Source organism: Drosophila nasuta, chromosome 3 (genome assembly GCF_023558535.2).
Source record: "Drosophila nasuta strain 15112-1781.00 chromosome 3, ASM2355853v1, whole genome shotgun sequence".
In the NCBI taxonomy this organism is placed as follows: domain Eukaryota; kingdom Metazoa; phylum Arthropoda; class Insecta; order Diptera; family Drosophilidae; genus Drosophila; species Drosophila nasuta.
This window is the reverse complement of record NC_083457.1, coordinates 21,558,555-21,576,975: the sequence shown is the minus strand read 5'-3', so window position 1 is coordinate 21,576,975 and position 18,421 is coordinate 21,558,555. Positions and strand designations below refer to the sequence as shown.

General features: G+C 38.6%; 3 protein-coding genes across 3 annotated transcripts; 2 read left to right on the top strand and 1 right to left on the bottom strand.

The window, feature by feature from the left end:
- Nucleotides 1–103: 103 nt before the first annotated feature.
- LOC132794498 (angiopoietin-related protein 7-like) lies at nucleotides 104–1,691 on the bottom strand. The gene is made up of 3 exons (XM_060804984.1): nucleotides 1,400–1,691; nucleotides 355–1,337; nucleotides 104–291 (listed from the first exon to the last, which is right to left on the bottom strand). The coding sequence occupies exons 1-3, from the start codon at nucleotides 1,478–1,480 to the stop codon at nucleotides 153–155; spliced, it is 1,203 nt and encodes a 400-aa protein (XP_060660967.1). The 5' UTR covers nucleotides 1,481–1,691; the 3' UTR covers nucleotides 104–152.
- A 175-nt stretch (nucleotides 1,692–1,866) lies between these two features.
- Nucleotides 1,867–4,289, top strand: LOC132794497 (heat shock protein 75 kDa, mitochondrial). The gene is made up of 3 exons (XM_060804983.1): nucleotides 1,867–2,117; nucleotides 2,173–3,928; nucleotides 3,991–4,289. Exons 1-3 carry the CDS (start codon nucleotides 1,988–1,990, stop codon nucleotides 4,163–4,165), a joined length of 2,061 nt encoding a protein of 686 aa, XP_060660966.1. The 5' UTR covers nucleotides 1,867–1,987; the 3' UTR covers nucleotides 4,166–4,289.
- A 435-nt stretch (nucleotides 4,290–4,724) lies between these two features.
- On the top strand, nucleotides 4,725–14,079 carry LOC132788626 (V-type proton ATPase 16 kDa proteolipid subunit c). The gene is made up of 4 exons (XM_060796124.1): nucleotides 4,725–4,880; nucleotides 5,783–5,896; nucleotides 11,045–11,234; nucleotides 11,302–14,079. The coding sequence occupies exons 2-4, from the start codon at nucleotides 5,812–5,814 to the stop codon at nucleotides 11,504–11,506; spliced, it is 480 nt and encodes a 159-aa protein (XP_060652107.1). The 5' UTR covers nucleotides 4,725–4,880; nucleotides 5,783–5,811; the 3' UTR covers nucleotides 11,507–14,079.
- Nucleotides 14,080–18,421: the final 4,342 nt, after the last annotated feature.

The following is an 18,421-nucleotide window of genomic DNA, read 5'->3' as shown; positions in this document are numbered from 1 at the left end:
TATAATTTTTACAGAATTTACAAAGCACAACCTAATATTATGTACTTTTGTTTTCCGTAAGTGTATCAAACAAGCAAAGTATTCAAAAAAGTTTATTTGAACAGTTGACAACTATTTTCATTTACTTACAAAATTTCCCATTTAAATAACAGCTAGTTTTTCACTATAGTCGTATTCGTTGGCCTTATTAGCATATGCACTGCTTTCAGAGTGCGCGTTTCTTGCCAATTCCACCACCAAATGCCTGCCCATACATCCATTTCGCTTTCATAGTAACGTCCATTTAGATTTCTTAAAATAATTAGATATACATTAAGCGTATTTGTAAATTTCGAATAATTTACTAGTACTTACGATCGAGCACATTGATTATACCACCAGCCACCATCGCGCTCACTGGCGCAATTGCTATAAAATTTATCATTATCCCGATCGAAAGTTGTAAACTTCATATTTATATTTTGAACTAACGCATCGCCAGCATCGCCAGAATACGCTCCCAAGACTTTTAGTTCATAGGCATCCGTTTCGTTTCCAATACCAAACTTATTATAACGTGCATAGCGAACAGTACCGTTAAAACTCTCCAGATGTATATATAGTTCATAGTTCTGTGATTTTGTGATATGATGAATCTTTTCCAATCCCATGAAGAAGCTTTTCTCCAGATCTCCAAAGCCATTTCGGTATTCATTCCAGCTACGATTAAAGTACACACTATTGTCAACTCTTCGTTGAATTACAGTCCATCCAGGTCCAGCAATATCTCCATCGCATGCCACAGAAAATGGTTGCATTCCTGGTACTTGGATTTCCAAAATATCTGAAGAGTTTCCCATACTCAAGCAACTAGTTTCATAAATTTTAATTTGCTGTTCAGGTATCTCATGCTTTATAATCAGCGCTGGTGGAATTAATGAAACATTAAAATTCAGTATCTTTGCTGAGTATTCATAGATTTCCAATTTAGATTGTAAGGCTCGAATTATATCGTTCTTTTCTTCAATTAAATCCCTATAATCTCCGATTTGTTTTTGCTGTTCCTTGAGTCTCTTGGCCTCGTCTCTCGATTGATTCGTGAGGTGATAAAGAAGGTTTTTTATTGAGTGTAGATCGGTGTCGAGCTGTTCTTGAGTCTTTGTACATCTCTCATCAGCTTTTTTAAGTTTCTTTTCAGAGATTTCTTCTTTTAATTTCAAAACTACTAGTTCACTTTGGAGTACAGACATTTGCTTACTATGCATTTCACAAGATTTCAATTTGTTATTTGCAAATTCATTGCTTTTCAAAAAAAGATTTAGACAATATGCAGCGCAATTATTTTCCACAGCATCGAGCTTTGTAAATAAACTCAATTTTCCGTTAATAAATGAACAAAGGTTGAATACAAGTTTCTTACCTCGTTATTTACATTGAATTCTGAATGAGAAGTTGAAAGACCACCTAAAAAGATGCCCAAGAATATGACAAGCAGAGACATTTTCGCAGGAAATTGTCGTTCCACTAGCGTTGAATGTGTTTAATCTACTAATAGCAGAAATTAATAGTTTCCTAAATCTGCCTAGTTTGTGCAAAAATATAAACAATGATAAGACTCATAATAGGGTCAAATGCCAGCTATGCTACATTAGCTTATCAATTTCAATTTCTTCACAATTTAATGTTAAGATATTTAAATGGCTGTTAACAAATATTATTTGAATTCTTAATTTAGTTTTTATTATATTGAAATTCGTTGAATACAAGCACAAACATTTATTTAAATAATAAAGAATAACGAATTTTATATGTCGCTTAAGCTGGTCACACCCTAAACAAGTGCTGCGATAACAAGGAGTTATCGATAACACATGTTTTTGACAATCGCAACACATGTGCGACCGGACAGTTAAATAACACATATTTCCAATTAGTTTTCAAAAAAGAAACAATAGTGTTTTATTTTTATAAATTCGACAAAAGTTCGTGTTGTAAGTCATAGATCAAAATGAGCGTGCGTGCTTTTGGAGGACTTCTAAAGTCTCGTCAAGTAATCCGCTTGGCCAGCGTTTGCCGGCAAACAAATCGCACTCTGAGTTGGACTCGAGCGGCTCCTCTCTTGGTGCAACAAACGACAGGTGAGCCTTGCACTTACAATACAAACCAAAAACTTCTACATCTTCTTGGTAACAGCTCTACCGAAGCGGCATTTGGCCACTGCAGCAGAGAGTTCGAAGACTGTCGATAAGCACGAGTTCCAAGCGGAAACCCGTCAATTGCTGGACATTGTAGCACGTTCCCTCTACTCGGATCACGAGGTATTTGTACGCGAGTTGATCTCGAATGCTAGCGATGCCCTGGAAAAGTTCCGCTACACGTCTCTCAGCACCACAGCCGAATCGGAATTAGCCGCCAAGGATCGTCCGCTTGAGATACGGATTACCACAGACAAGCCGCAGATGCAGCTGATCATTCAGGACACTGGTATTGGCATGACACGCGAGGAGCTGGTCAGCAATCTGGGCACCATTGCGCGCAGTGGCTCCAAGCAGTTTCTGGAGCAGCTAAAGAATGATCCAAGTAAGGCTAAGGACTCGGGATCCAATATTATTGGCCAGTTTGGCGTGGGCTTCTACTCCTCGTTCATAGTGGCCCAACGTGTCGAGGTGTTTACGCGTGCCGCTGATCCCAAGGCGCCCGGTTTGCGCTGGTCCACGGACGGCAGTGGCAGCTATGAGATCGAGGAGGTGGCGGACGTGGAGCACGGCACCAAGATTGTGCTGCATCTGAAGACCGAGTGCCGTGAGTATGCGGATGAGGATCGCATTCGTGCTGTCATCAAGAAGTACAGCAATTTTGTGGGCTCTCCCATTCTGCTGAACGGCAAGCAGGCGAATGAGATTAAGCCGTTGTGGCTGATGGATCCACAGAGCACCACTAAGGAGCAGCACCAGGACTTCTACCGCTTCATCAGCAACAGCTTCGACACGCCTCGCTTCACGCTTCACTACAACGCTGACGTTCCACTGAGCATCCATGCGCTGCTCTACTTCCCCGAAGGCAAACCGGGACTCTTTGAAATGTCGCGTGACGGCAGCACTGGCGTCGCTTTGTACACGCGTAAGGTGCTCATTCAGTCGAAGACTGAGCATCTGTTGCCCAAGTGGCTGCGCTTTGTCAAGGGCGTCGTAGACTCTGAGGATATACCCTTGAATTTAAGCCGAGAGCTGCTGCAGAACAACAATCTCATTCGCAAGCTGTCCAGCGTGATCTCGAGTCGTGTCATTCGCTTTTTGCAGGAACGAGCCAAGAAGCAGCCAGAGGAATATGAGGCATTCTATCGCGACTACGGTCTTTTCCTTAAGGAAGGTATTGTCACCTCCAGCGATACGGCCGAGAAGGAAGAGATTGCCAAGCTGTTGCGTTTTGAATCCTCCAAGTCGGAGACAGGTCGCATTTCACTGGAGGAGTACTACAAAGAGGTGGGTGATGATCACAAGGACATCTACTACCTGGCTGCACCGAATCGAGTGCTAGCTGAAGCATCGCCATACTACGAGAATCTTAAGAAGCGCAACGAGCTGGTTCTCTTCTGCTACGAACCCTACGATGAACTGGTCCTCATGCAGTTGGGTCAGTTCAAGAGCAAGAAGCTCGTGTCAGTTGAGAAAGAGATGCGCAACGAGTCCAAGGATCCAGCTGCACTCGAAGACTTTGGCCAGGGCAGCTTGTTGCGTTCCGAGTTGGATAGCCTAATACCCTGGCTGCAGGATCAGCTTAAGGGTCAGGTGGCCAAGGTAAAGGCCACCACACGTCTGGATTCACATCCGTGTGTCATCACCGTCGAGGAGATGGCCGCAGCTCGGCATTTCATACGCACTCAGAGTCATCAAGTGCCCGAAGAGAATCGTTTTGCGCTGTTGCAGCCCGAGCTGGAAATCAATCCCAAGTGAGAGAGTGCTTTTTATGTCTCCCCCAGCTCACATTATAATATATTTATTCCCTTTGCAGGCATCCCATTATCAAGAAACTGAACGCCTTGCGCGAGAGCGAACCCGAATTGGCGCTATTGATCACTAAGCAGCTGTTCGCCAATGCCATGGTGGGCGCAGGACTTGCGGAAGATCCTCGTATGCTGCTGACCAACATGAACAGCTTATTGACAAAAGCTTTAGAGAAATATTAAGCACAATCTGTTATTTCCAAAATTATAGAGATCCATATATATGTAATATTAATAGTTAAAATGTAAAAAATTACCAAATACACGATAATATATGTTAATGTTCAATAAGTTGAAAAATCAACAATATTCCATTTTTAAGTTTCCTAATAAACGGTCCGACTCAACTCCTACAAACTGCAAAAATTAAATCGATATTTTCGGATTTAAAAATATCGATGTGGTTCCACAATGTGACCGTTTGTCATATTTGCACAAATTCAAATTTGTAGCGTATTCGTAAGCAAAAACAACTATTAGGTCCAACAACGTTCGCGCAACAAATCGATAATATAATATCATAAGCACTTGTGATTTTTCAATATTCGTTTTGGTATAAATTGCATCATTGATGGTATGTATTTGTATCTTGCATTTTTCTATTCCTGGAAAATACCAATATAACATTTTAAGTGTAACCATCCACTCTTTGTGATCGCGACATATTTCGGTATATTTTGCCTGTAACGGAGTATATATTAAAATTAAGCCCGTGGTCACGCTGATTACAACCGCCCCCCGTGACCAAAATTTATAAAAGAAAACGCAAACTCGAACTCCCGTTCAGTGCCGTATCCAAAAGCAGAGCGTGCAGTCAGTCGCCCAGCAGCAGCAGCCAGCAATAAACCCGAAAGGCCAGCCACAGAAGCGAGTTGCTTTAAATTAGATTTCTAATCACGTGAGTGAAAAAAAAAACAACCAGTCATATGAGGCGCAATCAAAATGATAAATCCACAATATAATCATATTACAATGTTAACAACAATGCTGCTACGATATAAAAACGAAAAGCAAACAGAAAATGAAAAAGCCACGAGCAAAAAAAGTCATACCAAAATTTGGTACAATATTTTCTGCCACGACATACACACACACACAGAGACACACACATATGCACAATACAGGCCGTTGGCAATGAGCGAACCATGTATGCGTATGTGTGAGCGAACGGTGAGCGTAAAAGTTGCTGCAAAATTAACTCAGTAACTGAACGAAAGAAAAAAAGAACGAAGAAAAACGCGCAAATTCTGTCAATTGTGTTTCAAAAAAAGAAGTTTTAAATAACTCATGTGCGTGTGCATGTGACTCGGTGAATGTATGTGAGTGTGCGTGTGTAATTTTCCAGCGCGTTGTCATTGCCAATTGGACTTTTTATGTGAGCTCATTCCGTCATGCGCTCATACACACACTTTTGCACTCACATGACATGAGCACTCACACATACACATGGACAAGAGCTCTCAGCGTCGCACTCAAAAAGTCGAGATAAAATTCAATAATTTGTGAGGCAATCGTCAGCCAAGCGAGTGCTTTTGCTCTCGGTCGGTCTCTCGTATCTCGCGCTCTCACTCACAAATCGTACGTCGTCGTAGCAGCATTGTGGTTCGAAAAGCAGCGCAAGATTTTTTTGTACATATATATACACACACACATACGTATATTGTATATGTAATAAAAATACTTTGTTTCTTGCAAAGCTAAAAGAAAAACGCGCCGATATAACACAACATCAAAGTGCAATAATATAAGCGAAACAGCAACAGAAACAAAAGAAATTCAAATTTCGATTTTCATTTGTAGCCCAATAAAACACAAAAAACAAAGCAAACATGTCTACAGATGTCAGCAACGATAACCCCATCTATGGCCCCTTCTTCGGTGTTATGGGCGCAGCGTCCGCCATTATCTTCTCAGGTGAGTGTTCTTCCATCTTTAATCCATCATCGTCACATCGCAGAAAACTCCTTTAAATCATCGGAGCGCTGCATGCGTAGAAAAATCGAACATTTTGTGTGGCGTAAAGGCTAGAAGAAGAAGAAAAGGCAGCAGCAGCGCAGCAAAGAAAGAACAAGAAAAAGTACCCATGTAGATACGTTTGTAGGTGGACGGCAGCGGCAAGTGTACAAAAATTCAATACACGCACATCCAAAGTCACACACACAAACACTTGTGTCTGTGTTGAGTTTGAGTTCATTCCAAATGCGCGTGACTAGCAAAAAAAAAATTCCATGTTTTAACCACAACAGTTAATAGACACCCTTATTACATAAAAAAAAATATTCAATTGAATTTTGTATAAATGTTTTGTGCGCATTTTTTTTAATTGCTTTTATTGCAAACACAAAAATGGCAGCATCGAAATTAGAAATTTTGCTGCCGTTTTTTTCTTCATGCTAAAAACGGCATTACTCATACACACACAACAGCAACTCTGAGCGGTAGATAAAAGAAGAGCGAGAGAGCACCAGTGAGCGTGAGAGAGCGCTGCGCACACTTTTCGTTATTGTTCTCTTCGCTCTTGCTCTCTCAATCCTATGTACGTGAGAGAGTAGAGCAGAGTTACGCTTTTGGTGAAGTTGTACGAGTCGGCGAAGCTCGCTTTCCTTTTCACACACAGTCACAAGACCAACTTTTTCGGTGTTGCCATACTAAATGATTTTTTTTCTTTGCCCCTCGTTACTTGGTTTATCTTTTTAATGAATAACAGCAGCAGGTAGCAGTAGCATTCTTAAGGTTTCCACTAAACGCAGTATATGTTGATGTATGTGTCATATGCATTTTTCTAAATCACGTGTGTCATTAACATGTAAATATAAGTCAGCTGATATATGTATGCGGGTTACCCCACAATATACATACGTGTATTTGATTTCCGATCAATCCCATTGTTGTTATCTGATCGTAATATTCACATGGAAAATACTATTTAAACAAACACATGATTGAGCGCTTTGCTTGCATTGTCCATTTCTCACAAGGCAGTAATGGTAATCATAATAATCATAATCGTAATCACATGCCCCGTCTTGTTACCTCAAACACCCCTTGCGACGATCAATCGTCGAGTCCATAACACTGCAAAGTGGCATCACATGCCTGCGATTCTTTTATGAAGCTTATCGGAGGCCATACATTTCTACTTATTTACCTTAGCTGATAAGTGGGGCGGGATTATTTACCAATAACTTGACAGTGATAAGATAAGATCACCAGCGTAAAGCAAAGAAAGTAATGAAAAATAGCACGCGCTCCTCGTTCACTTTTTTGATCAAAGAATACTATACTGTTAATTCATGCATTTTTCACCGTATTTCTTGGACAACAGGAAAAGAAAAGGTCTCAACCTATTTGAAAGTAAACAATCAATGACATAATTCTTATGTCACGCATCAAAACTCAGTCTTGTGATTTCCACTCTCACAATAAAATAGAGCTCACGTATAATGTTTACCCTTCTTGTTAGTGTCACAAGATTTATATTAGATAGCGCTAAAACGTCTTGACATGGCAACAATGATATCGCCTCTGTACTTATTACTTATGTAATGGAAAGTCAACAGCATAATTCATTGTTAAGCCGTTTCTCCAAGTACATTTCAACTCACAAACTGCTGCTGTATTTGCATAAAACTGATTGGTTGGTTGATGAGCGACGAAGTCTGGCAACGCTGTGATCAAGCGGACGAGTGGGAGAGAGAATTGATGTAAAGCTCGCACTTGCAAAATAACTTGTGCATCGCTCAAAATGTTGTGACTGATTCAATTGTGACTCATTGGCTTTCGATATCGTCACAGCTGCTGCTGCATTGGGCGTTGCTTTGAGTTTTTATCAGTGTCTGTTCCATTGTGCTTTTGTTTTAGTCGTTTATTAATGATTTCAGAAATCCTTCACACTCTCACACACACAAACACGCAAGCAACTTTTTACTCCCACATGCTGTTTTTGCGTGCGCAAACTCAGTAGCAAAATAGTAGTAGATACATTTACATATAAAAATGATAGTAAAACCAATATTTATATATAGACCACACATACATGCACAGACCGTATGTGTGTATGTGCTTCTTTTAATTATGTAAAAATTGTAAGCAAAGTCACGTGCTAGATTTGCTGTTTATTCTTTACGCTAACTTGGGATAAATCGCAAAAAAAAAAATGTCCATAGAGAGCTTGAGTGTAATAACGACCCTGCTTTAGTAAGAGAGAGAGCGAGATAGAGTGGCAGTTAAAACGTGGCAACTCTAACTCAACTCAACTTTTATGTTTTCGTGTGTTGGTGGGTGGAGAATTTAACTCCATATATATTTTAGATTAATTAATAACCAATTGTAATTAATATGATTAATTTATAACTGCCAATTTTTGTTCTCACATCCTGTGCAAGCACATTATCTAATCAAAAACGAAGATTAATGCACAACAAAACAGAAAAAAATTGTAATCACAAACTTTGCAAACTTTTGTTATCTGCGCGAGCGAGAGTGAGAAAGATAGATGCGCTAGAACTAGAGCCAGAAAATGAATTTAAGATGCTCAGAACAAATGTACACAATGTTTGATTTTCACTCGTCTTGTTCGTCGTGTGTGTAGATTGTGCATTCCAACGCCTTTTGACTTTTCGCTTGTCTCAAACAAAACGACAACATGGCAACAACAATTCTCTCTTCTTCCTTTTTGAGTAGTATTTGATAAGATGCTGCCTACTGCTATTATTTGCCTCTCTTTTGCTCACTCTCACTCTCTCTCGAGAGACAGTCTGCTGTGCGCACTCAACTGTGACGCTTCAATTTGTTGTTGTACACATAGTCACTCACACACACATATACTAAGTGTGTACATACGTATGTCGCTGTACATATATCGTTATTCGTTTCTCATATACTATTCTTCACATTTTATATTTATCTTAAAATGTGCTGGTTGGTTGTTTGTTTTTTGTTCCTCTATGCTCTTGTTTGCTGCTTCCTCTTCTAGCCGCCGCCGTCGCGTTTTGTGTATTGTATTGTTCAGCAACGCCCACGATAACGTCTGCCATGCGTCTGTCGCTCGGAAAGATCAGTTAAAACGAGCACCAAGCACAAGCCAATGCCACATTTTTAAATTGAAATGATGTATTCATTAATAAGTGCAAATTTGCACATTTAAATGCAGCGCAACGTTCGCTTTATTATTGCTGTCAAAGCCAAAAACAAAGTCTGTTTATTTTGTGTTTAATCATTATTTCAGTGTGTACACACTGTTTGTCCTTTACAGTCAGTGACAACAATAACGATGCACGTAGCTCAGCTCAGCTGTTATATTTTTAGGGCGAATCTTAATCAGATAAAAGTTGTGACGTCAGTTAGTCACACACACAACGGCACATTTGTGGTAGTATGGGAAGAGTCAAGCACACATAGGTATATTAGATTATTACCTTGTCGTGCTAATGGCGATAATAAAAATTGCACCTGTTCTCTGTTAGATCTTATGTAAAGGTAGGAGAAACCTTTTCAACCTGTTTAGAACCATATGAATCAATTGCCAGCCACAAATCTAATTCACAACTTTTAAATGTCTTGATGGCAGATGGTTTGCTTCCCTATAGTAAAATATTGTCTTCAATGAATGAACATCACTTGATTAATTGCAATTGAGTGTCGATGCCTTTCCATTTTGTTGCTAGGGCGGGAAAAGACTTTGAATAAATGCAGATACGCATTTTATTTATTTATACGTGCGCATACATTCGCTATATTTAAATTGGCGTCTGGAAATCCCCGAACCCCCATAACGATGACCAATAAAAATCTTGTTTGTTTCCGATGGTGAATGCAACGTCAGATTGAGCTTCAGATTTTAGCTTGTTTGCATGTATGGATAGCGGCAAGTGTATAAATATCTATATATGTTGAATCTTTATATTGGTAGTAGGATAAAAACAAAAAGAGAATAAAAAGAAACGAGTACTTTCCGGTTTTTTTTATGACTGCGAGATGACGCCGCTTTTGTGCGTATGACGTACATTTTGTATCTGTGCGTGATCTCTCTATCTTTCTTTCTCTCTCTTTCGACATTGACAAATGAAGCAGCAATAATAAATAATAATATATGTTTGATAATCTATTAGATATTGATTTGAAAACAGCACGACTTTGGCACACGATTGTTGATAGCGTTTAATTATTTAGCAAAGCCCTTTTAATTTACACCGTAAGAATGAGTCGAATATGAATATAGTTAATTAGTATTAAAAGTCACATGACTGTGACAATTAATGCTGGAAGCGACTGTATTCCCGTTCGCCCGTACGCCCGCACACCATGAAAGCTTCACTCGCACACACATACACATACGTGTACTTAGTGTGGCAGTCACAAGGCATGCATTTGCTTTTAGCCTACCAGCACTTTACGAGCGTAACTGTGTGCGTGTTTTAATTCGATTTATTAGCGCTCCACACACACACACAGAGGCAACAATATGAGTTGTTTGAAAATGAATTTAACAAATACCATTGACCGTCATACGAAACTGGTTTTATATTTCAATATTCAGTGCGCGTGCACACACACACACTCGTACACATGCACAGACTATTTGGCAACTCTAGCAATTTAGCTTCTTTGCATTTAGGCGACCTTATCAAATAAATATCGTAATGAGAGCCAGTCAAATATGAGAACAAGAGAGCAGAGAGAAACCACTCAACAACTCTGACTCTAGCGCGTATTGAGCAGTTATGTACACTCACATACATATTTTTTTATGGCTGTATGTGTGTGCGACAGTCATGTGACGAACAAAAATGTTACGTTCATTTTACAGTATATTTTATTTAGCGCTGACTGTGTTTTATCGCATAAATTTGAAGTACTTTTCAACAGAATGATCAAAATAACGGAATGGACAAAGTTCAAGGTTACTTTGGCTGTCAGTGTGACCGCATTAAAGAAAGGCTCTTGAATTTAAATATGTAGGTTAGGTAGAAGATTCGATGGACATGACGAAAATGAACTAAAAATTACTAATGTATTCATTTCAAAATATTAATATTCGTAATCCTTATTTTGCAATTACAGCACTCGGCGCTGCCTATGGCACTGCTAAGTCTGGTACCGGTATTGCTGCCATGTCAGTGATGCGTCCTGAACTGATCATGAAATCCATCATTCCTGTGGTCATGGCGGGTATCATTGCCATTTACGGTCTGGTCGTCGCTGTCCTGATTGCCGGCCAACTGGATACGCCCACAACTTATTCCCTGTACAAGTGAGTATCGAAGAGGCAAAGAAAATCTAAAGAGTTTCCTAATTTTATAATGTTTTCTATTTCTTAGGGGTTTCATTCATTTGGGTGCTGGGTTGTCTGTGGGCTTCTCGGGCCTGGCAGCCGGTTTTGCGATCGGCATCGTGGGAGATGCCGGTGTGCGTGGAACAGCACAACAGCCTCGTCTGTTCGTCGGTATGATCCTGATTCTCATCTTCGCCGAAGTGTTGGGTCTCTACGGTTTGATTGTGGCCATCTACCTGTACACGAAATAAATCAATCAATTCAACACACACACACAACAACAAGAAGAGAAGAAGAAGAAGTAGACAAACAGCCCAGCAACAAAAGAACATCATACATCAACGTCAACGTCAAGAAATGCAAGTAAAAAGTGTATCAAATAATAAACCATCCAACAAAATAACAATGAAATCAACCAACCACGACAACAAAAGGAATGAAAATGCACGCGTCTGGGTGGCAACTCTGGTGGCCGTTTGTATATAGCAACAACAAAAACTAAATAACAATAACTGCAACTGCAAATAGGAGTTAGGTACCAGGGTTGTCATTCTCGTTCTGGTTTAGTGTGTACAACAACAACAAACAGCGACAACATTTTTATTACGTTTGATTTACTTGTTAATTATGTGTATTTTACTTTGCAAATTGCGACAAACAACAACAACAACAAATTGCTGGTGCATTGTTTAGTTTAGTTTATTTTTCCGTTCAAATCAATTTTGCAGTTAAGTTCATAAAGTTGTAATATCAAATATCAAATTTGTCTCTTTCTTAAACTATATATTTCTTATTTTTTTTGCGCTCCACAAAACGTGTGCTCTTTGTTATTTGTTTTTTCCATTATTATTATTAAATAATGTTTAGTGTATATGTAAAATTCGTTAAAGAAGTTTGTAAAGAAAAACCAACAACAACAACAACAAAAAAACAACATCAATCAACAATTGTAAATTTGCGCATTCAGCTGCAACATAAAAATTTGAAAACAAATTTAGCGAAAAGGGCCAAAATAACAACAAATAAAAGCGAATACCAACAACAACAACAAAACGAAAACATCTAAAGCACTGCAGCTATTGTTTAAGGGCAACTCTGGCGGTAGCAGCTGTTTGAGCGCGCGCGCGCATGCATGGCGTTGCCACCCTGGCGAACAATTGTTGTGCCGCGGAAGCTCACAACGGCTGGCGAGAATAGGAATTGTTGTTGTTGGGGGTGAAGGCGACAAGAACAACATAGAAAAAAAAACTACTTGGCAATACTTCGACAACTGCAACCAACAACTACATACAATCATAAAAACTACACACGCATACACCCAAACACACACACACACATGCATACAAAAATGTAACTAAGTCCTATGTTTATTTTTAATTATTGTTCAATTCTAAGAATAATATATTAAAAATTAATAATAATAAATTATATATATATATATAATTATGATTTTTTTGTGATAAGAAAATACATAAAAAATTGTAATACAAATACAAAACAAAAACAACAATTACGGTATTGATATACATAATATATATATATATATACATATATATATACAAAAATGAATGATAAACAATTATACATATTAACATGAGAAAAAGAGTTGTTATAAACACAAAAAGAGGATGGTATTGAAAAACGAGAAATATGAGAAAAAACACAAATCAACCCGAATGAAAACCTATATAAAATCACACACAATTTTTCCGCTGTTATTGTATAGTAAAGAAACAAATATTATATATAAAATATATATTATGTATAAAAAATATTAACATGAAAATGTAGTAGCAAAATTATAAAACAACAAACCGACACAACACAAACAACAACATCAAACCAAAAGTCGTGCAAGCAAAACGAAAAACAAACAAAAACTCAAAAACGTAGACAACAAAACAACACCAACTTTGTGTCAACGTTGAAAAATGCAACAAAAAAATTGTAAAATCCCAACAAATTAGAAGTTAGTCGAAAACTAAACCTTAAAATCAACATCCTATGTTCGATCTGTATGCAACTAGCAAGTAACAACAACAATTTGTACAACAACACCACAACAGGAAGGAGAGAGCGAGAGGGGAGCACTGCAACTTGCCGGCCACTGAGAGTTATCCGCAACGCTTTTCCCCGGGGCATGTGGTCATGGAGAGAGGGGGCGAGGCAACACCTCCCTGCCCGTTGGCCGCCGATGCATTCGTGATGCTGAGAACGCGGAGGTGACCAACCTGTGCGGGGCGCCTCTTCCCCCCTTTCGCCACTGATCCGGCCCTGGAGATTCGCTGGCGGTCACTCGACTCTCGAGTTGTCCCCACCAAAGCGGAGACAAGAACAAAACATGCACAAAAAAGACAACAACAATTCAAGAGGATCCACGCAATGTGCTCTACACTGTAGTCTGCAACATTTGTACATAATGCTCTGTTGCCATCCAATTCCCCCCGCCCGCGAAGCATTCCCTCCTCCCTCCTTATGCCCACTGAGTTGCAGCGCCCGTGTTGCGTTCACTTGGTGTGCTTGGGTGGCGGGAGAAATGCGACGCGCGGGGGGTAAATTGGTCAGTGACAGAGGTAATTGCTTGAAGTGTGTAGAGTATGTGGCTGTCGGATTTGTTCGTCTTGTTTGCGTTTGGTGAGGAAAATTTGTAGAGTATTTCCATTGTTTTCCGTGCAATTTGCGTTCTCTCTTTTCGCTCTCACCCCCTCCTCGCATGCAATCGATCTAAGGTTTAATTGTAACTGTAACTGTGTACTCGATAAACAACAACAACAACAACAGACATTGTATGAAATAAATTGTAATTTCTAATTTCCAAAAAAAATACTTTGACTTGTCTATTGGTTTAAATGGGTTTATAGCGGATTTAACCAAAGGCTGAACTTGTGAAGAGATCTTGATTGGGCACTAAAGTTACATTGGACGTATAAATATGGCTTACAAGGAGGTGAAAAACGATGAAGAAGAACTTCTCTAATGACCAAGACCACTGTCAAATGTAAAACTTCGATTATAATATATATAAAACCAACACTTGTCTGATTTTTTTTCTTAATATTTAACTCAGTGAGCACCGATTGAGATTCCAATCTAGCTTCAATTTGGTAATTGAATTAATAATAATGTGAAATGCTAGGAATTAATAAATTTTGTACAACGTTCTAAAATTTGTTATGCTTTAGGTTTCTCTAAAATTTTCGTTTGAATGGATGTTGAATTTTTCTTCCTAACAACATTTTGTCATAGTTATAGCTTTGATTATCGACTGCGATACATATACATAAAATGAAAGTAATATTTTTCAATTTATATTTTAAAACTTGAAATATCAGAAATCCTGAGAATATAATAGAAAATGTAAAGATAACTTGCAGGAGTTTAAAAATTTGATTGTTTTCATACCCACTACTCTTAGGGTAGAATAGTATCATATCTTTGTGCTTCCAGAGGCATCTCCAACTTTATAAGATATATAAATTCTTGATCAGCGTCTACAGCCGAGAAGATATAGCCATGTGTTTCTCTCCCGAACGAATACTTAGATCTTAAATCTTAAAGATTCTTTAAAATATTGTTGCAGCCAAATAAAAATGGTAGAAAAACGACTTCTGCAATCGAGTTTTAGCTGCTTTGGTTAACAATCTGGTATAATTTGTACTCTATAGTATATTTTATATGTTTTAGTATATCGATATAACAGGTAGAGTACTCGGGAGTGTGAATAGCTTTGCAATAAATGAATTTATTAAAGATGGAATCTCACAGTCGACTGTAACCTTACTGGTTTTTTAACAAAAGCCGAGAACCCAAAACGTTTATCTTAGTGCTTGGTTCTTTTAGTTTGAGAAGATGCTATAAAGTCTAACATGCTAGCACAAAAACCACACCAAATCTCAAATCTCTCAAATTAAAATAATTAAGTTGAGCAAAACATGTCCAGAAAATAGCTTAAATCCTTAAGTCAATGTTTCTAATAATAGGATTTTGTATTGTCATGTTTACCTATGTATATTGGTTAATATCGCGTATATAATCTTAATCTAAAAGCCAAAGCTCTGAATAGCATAACAAACGACTATATAGAAAATATATATGCTGATTTGTCCATATGTAATAATTATGATTCATAAATGACAAATCACATTTACGAAAGAAACAAACTTTGATTATCCCAAAACCCTTATTATTGCTAAATATAAACATTATTGATGTGTGGTGTTAAATTAAATGGATTTCTGTTACGCCACCTTTTCTCAATTCGAAACGATACTAAGCTTTTAATTATTGATTATACACATAACTTGGAGGTCGATAAAATTAAGTGCGGGAAACTAACAAAATCCTAGAATTAATTTTCGTAAAGGTTGTTAGGTTAAGTTAGGTAGGGCCGGCTGCCCCTGCTAGGGTCGAAGCATAGACCAGTGGAGGTCCGTAGCTGAGCCGGTGGAAGGTCCCTTCGTCTCTGAAGCCGCACAGTATGGATGCATTTTTGGCAAAAGACAGCAACATCCTGGGTGGTAGTCATGAAATGTCACGAAGTTCGTTATGGCACGACGAACCGGAGTCGGGATAACGCTGGACCACTACAGAGAAGATGCTCACGTGTTTCCCTGACTTCGGACTCGTTGCATTTCCTGTACTGATCGCTGTTCGTGATACCCAGCTTTACAACATGGACAGTGACCACTTCAAATTACGAGCATTAGTCTGTAGTCTTTCCTGGAAAGCTGCATGACGTATTTGGTTAAGTTTGTGTTTATTGAAGCACACATCAGCCTTGTAGTTTTGCACGAGTTGGTATTACTCCAGGTCGCGTCCCTGCCTAGAGATCTCAGGGATATCGGCACATTACACGTCTTGCCGACATCAACCCGTACCCCCTCTTTGGGAAGAGTGTCTGCGATCTCGTTGCCATCGATGACCTGGTGGCTTGGGATCCAGTAGATTCGCACAATTCAGATGCGTTCAGCGACTCTATTGCTCTTCTGCTTTCCAGGACAACTTAGGACTTGACCACATTTGAGTACATTGATCCTGGCTGTCAACAAAGATGTTTATCGAGCTGTAATTGCACTGTATACCCCGAGCCACTTCTGCCAGACTTCCGCCTGGAAGATGCTGCAATGTAGGAGTTTTGAAAACCGGGTTAGGGCAGTAGACGACCGCACCGACTCCTTTGTCCATCTTCGACCCCTCGGTGAAGAGGTTGAGGGCTTCGGGAATGCATAACCCTTCCCGCCAGCAGACCGGTTCCAGTTAAACCGTGTTAGTATGGTCAGTACACGTGAGGGGGATAGTATAATCCAGGTCCGTACTAATAGCCCTACCATAGCCTGATAGACCTAGATTGCCTGTGGCAGCAATCCTAAGGACCAATTTTGAGGTTATTGACTGCACGTATAAGTTAAGGAGTTTGACGTCAGTTATTACCTCGAGGGGTCGACTTGATGGCGCCTGTGATACACAGTAGCTCTAGACGCTGTGTCCTTTCCATGATGGATAGGTACGTTCTTTTTACAGTGATCTGCCACCACACTAGAATACCGTAGGTGAGGATAGGACGAACAACACAGACTATATCCACCGAATAAGATGAGGAGAGAGAGCCCCAAGTGCAGCTAAGCATCTTTTTCGCCCTATACAAGGCTCCGGTAGCCTCCTTCACCCTTTCTAACAGGTTGAGCTGCCAAGTCAGTTTGCTGTCCAGGATCACACCTAGGTATTTTACTGCTTGGCTAGGGTTTAGCGTAGTGCAGCCTCATTTTGGGGGGTCCACATGGGTACCTTATACCTCTTCGTGAAGTGGGAAGAGGATAAGGTCTGGTTTGTCCGCGTTAATGCTAAGCCCGGCTGCTTCGACTTCCATTACGGAACTGAGGGTGGTTGGATTGTTAAGAGAGATAAAATAGATGAAGATAGTAATTGATGATCGTTTGATATTACGCTTCAGATGTTATCGTTAGTATGAAATCATCAAAATAATACAATTCCTGAGCTTTTTACTTACCTTTTGTTCTTTTAATCTCTGTGGGTGTCCCGCCCAGTAGTGAAGTAAATAATTCGACAATCGATTCAATGGTATTTCTTGCCTCTATATATTTTTTTCATTTGTCAGAGCTTACATGTTTCTGTTTCGGTTCTGTTCCACTTGTACATACTAAATTGTGTATATGGTAGAGTTAATATTATATAATATAATATCTATGTATATATATATATATATATAATATATATATGTTTTCCATTGTTACGTGTAGACTGTACTTTTGATTACATTAGTTACAATATGCGGGCTCTCGATCTCTATTACACACACATCTCTTTCAAGATCTGGGGCCCGAGAACTGAATGTCAAATCAATTGCTGTCTGCTTGGCGAGCTCTAAAATTATTCATAAGTTCTGAGAAATCTCCCATGCTTAATTCGCATTTTGTTCTTTATTGCTTTCGCAATGCTAAATCGGTAATAGGTTTATAATAATTATTTAGATAGTATTATTTATTAAAGCGGTTTGCGTTATTAGTAATTGAATTGATATCATGATATATTTATGCATTTTTGCTTCAACTATATACAAAATAATTTGAAAATCTATATAATAATCTGATGACGGGCAGTGTTGTGAAACGGGAATATGCTGAACTGTATGTATGTAAGTAGCTCATGATAGTTGTGTGTGTGTGTGTGTGTGTGTGAGTGTCTTCTATAAGAAAATATGCAGTTTTATCTATTTACGAGTTTTTATCTCTGTAAACTTTTCCCTTGTTCTGCAACAATGTTGTTATTTGTTTTTTAAATATAGTCTCTATTCTTTTTTGTTGTCTTTTAGAAAACTTTTCTCGAAAAATTCCTATGTTTTTTATGTTTTTATTTTTCATTTTGTTTGCAAAAATCTGAGGTAGTTTATATTTTTTATTTGAATTTTCTCTCGGTACAAAATATGGTTGAATCTCATTATTTTTTTTGTTTTTGTCGTGGTTTTAGGCAATCCAAATTGTTGACTCTCTTTTTAGTTACGTTAATCTCAGAACTTCCAGGCAATTGTTAAAAATGTATTGCTTTCAATTTTAATACTATATCATTTACAAAATGCAACTTTGCCTCATCTACAAAATGGAGAAAACCCAAACGTATTATGAATACATATGTATATATATATATGTATA

Excerpts from the sequence above, each read along its gene's own strand:
- LOC132794497 (XM_060804983.1), top strand. The coding sequence starts at position 1,988 with ATGAGCGTGCGTGCTTTTGGAGGACTTCTAAAGTCTCGTCAAGTAATC. Across the intron at positions 2,118-2,172 it reads CTTGGTGCAACAAACGACAG|CTCTACCGAAGCGGCATTTG; the intron begins GTGAGCCTTGCA and ends TCTTGGTAACAG. Across the intron at positions 3,929-3,990 it reads GAGCTGGAAATCAATCCCAA|GCATCCCATTATCAAGAAAC; the intron begins GTGAGAGAGTGC and ends TTCCCTTTGCAG.
- LOC132788626 (XM_060796124.1), top strand. The coding sequence starts at position 5,812 with ATGTCTACAGATGTCAGCAACGATAACCCCATCTATGGCCCCTTCTTC. Across the intron at positions 5,897-11,044 it reads GTCCGCCATTATCTTCTCAG|CACTCGGCGCTGCCTATGGC; the intron begins GTGAGTGTTCTT and ends TTGCAATTACAG. Across the intron at positions 11,235-11,301 it reads ACAACTTATTCCCTGTACAA|GGGTTTCATTCATTTGGGTG; the intron begins GTGAGTATCGAA and ends TCTATTTCTTAG.
- LOC132794498 (XM_060804984.1), bottom strand. The coding sequence starts at position 1,480 with ATGTCTCTGCTTGTCATATTCTTGGGCATCTTTTTAGGTGGTCTTTCA. Across the intron at positions 1,338-1,399 it reads AATTCAATGTAAATAACGAG|CTCGATGCTGTGGAAAATAA; the intron begins GTAAGAAACTTG and ends TTATTTACAAAG. Across the intron at positions 292-354 it reads TATAATCAATGTGCTCGATC|AAATCTAAATGGACGTTACT; the intron begins GTAAGTACTAGT and ends AATTATTTTAAG.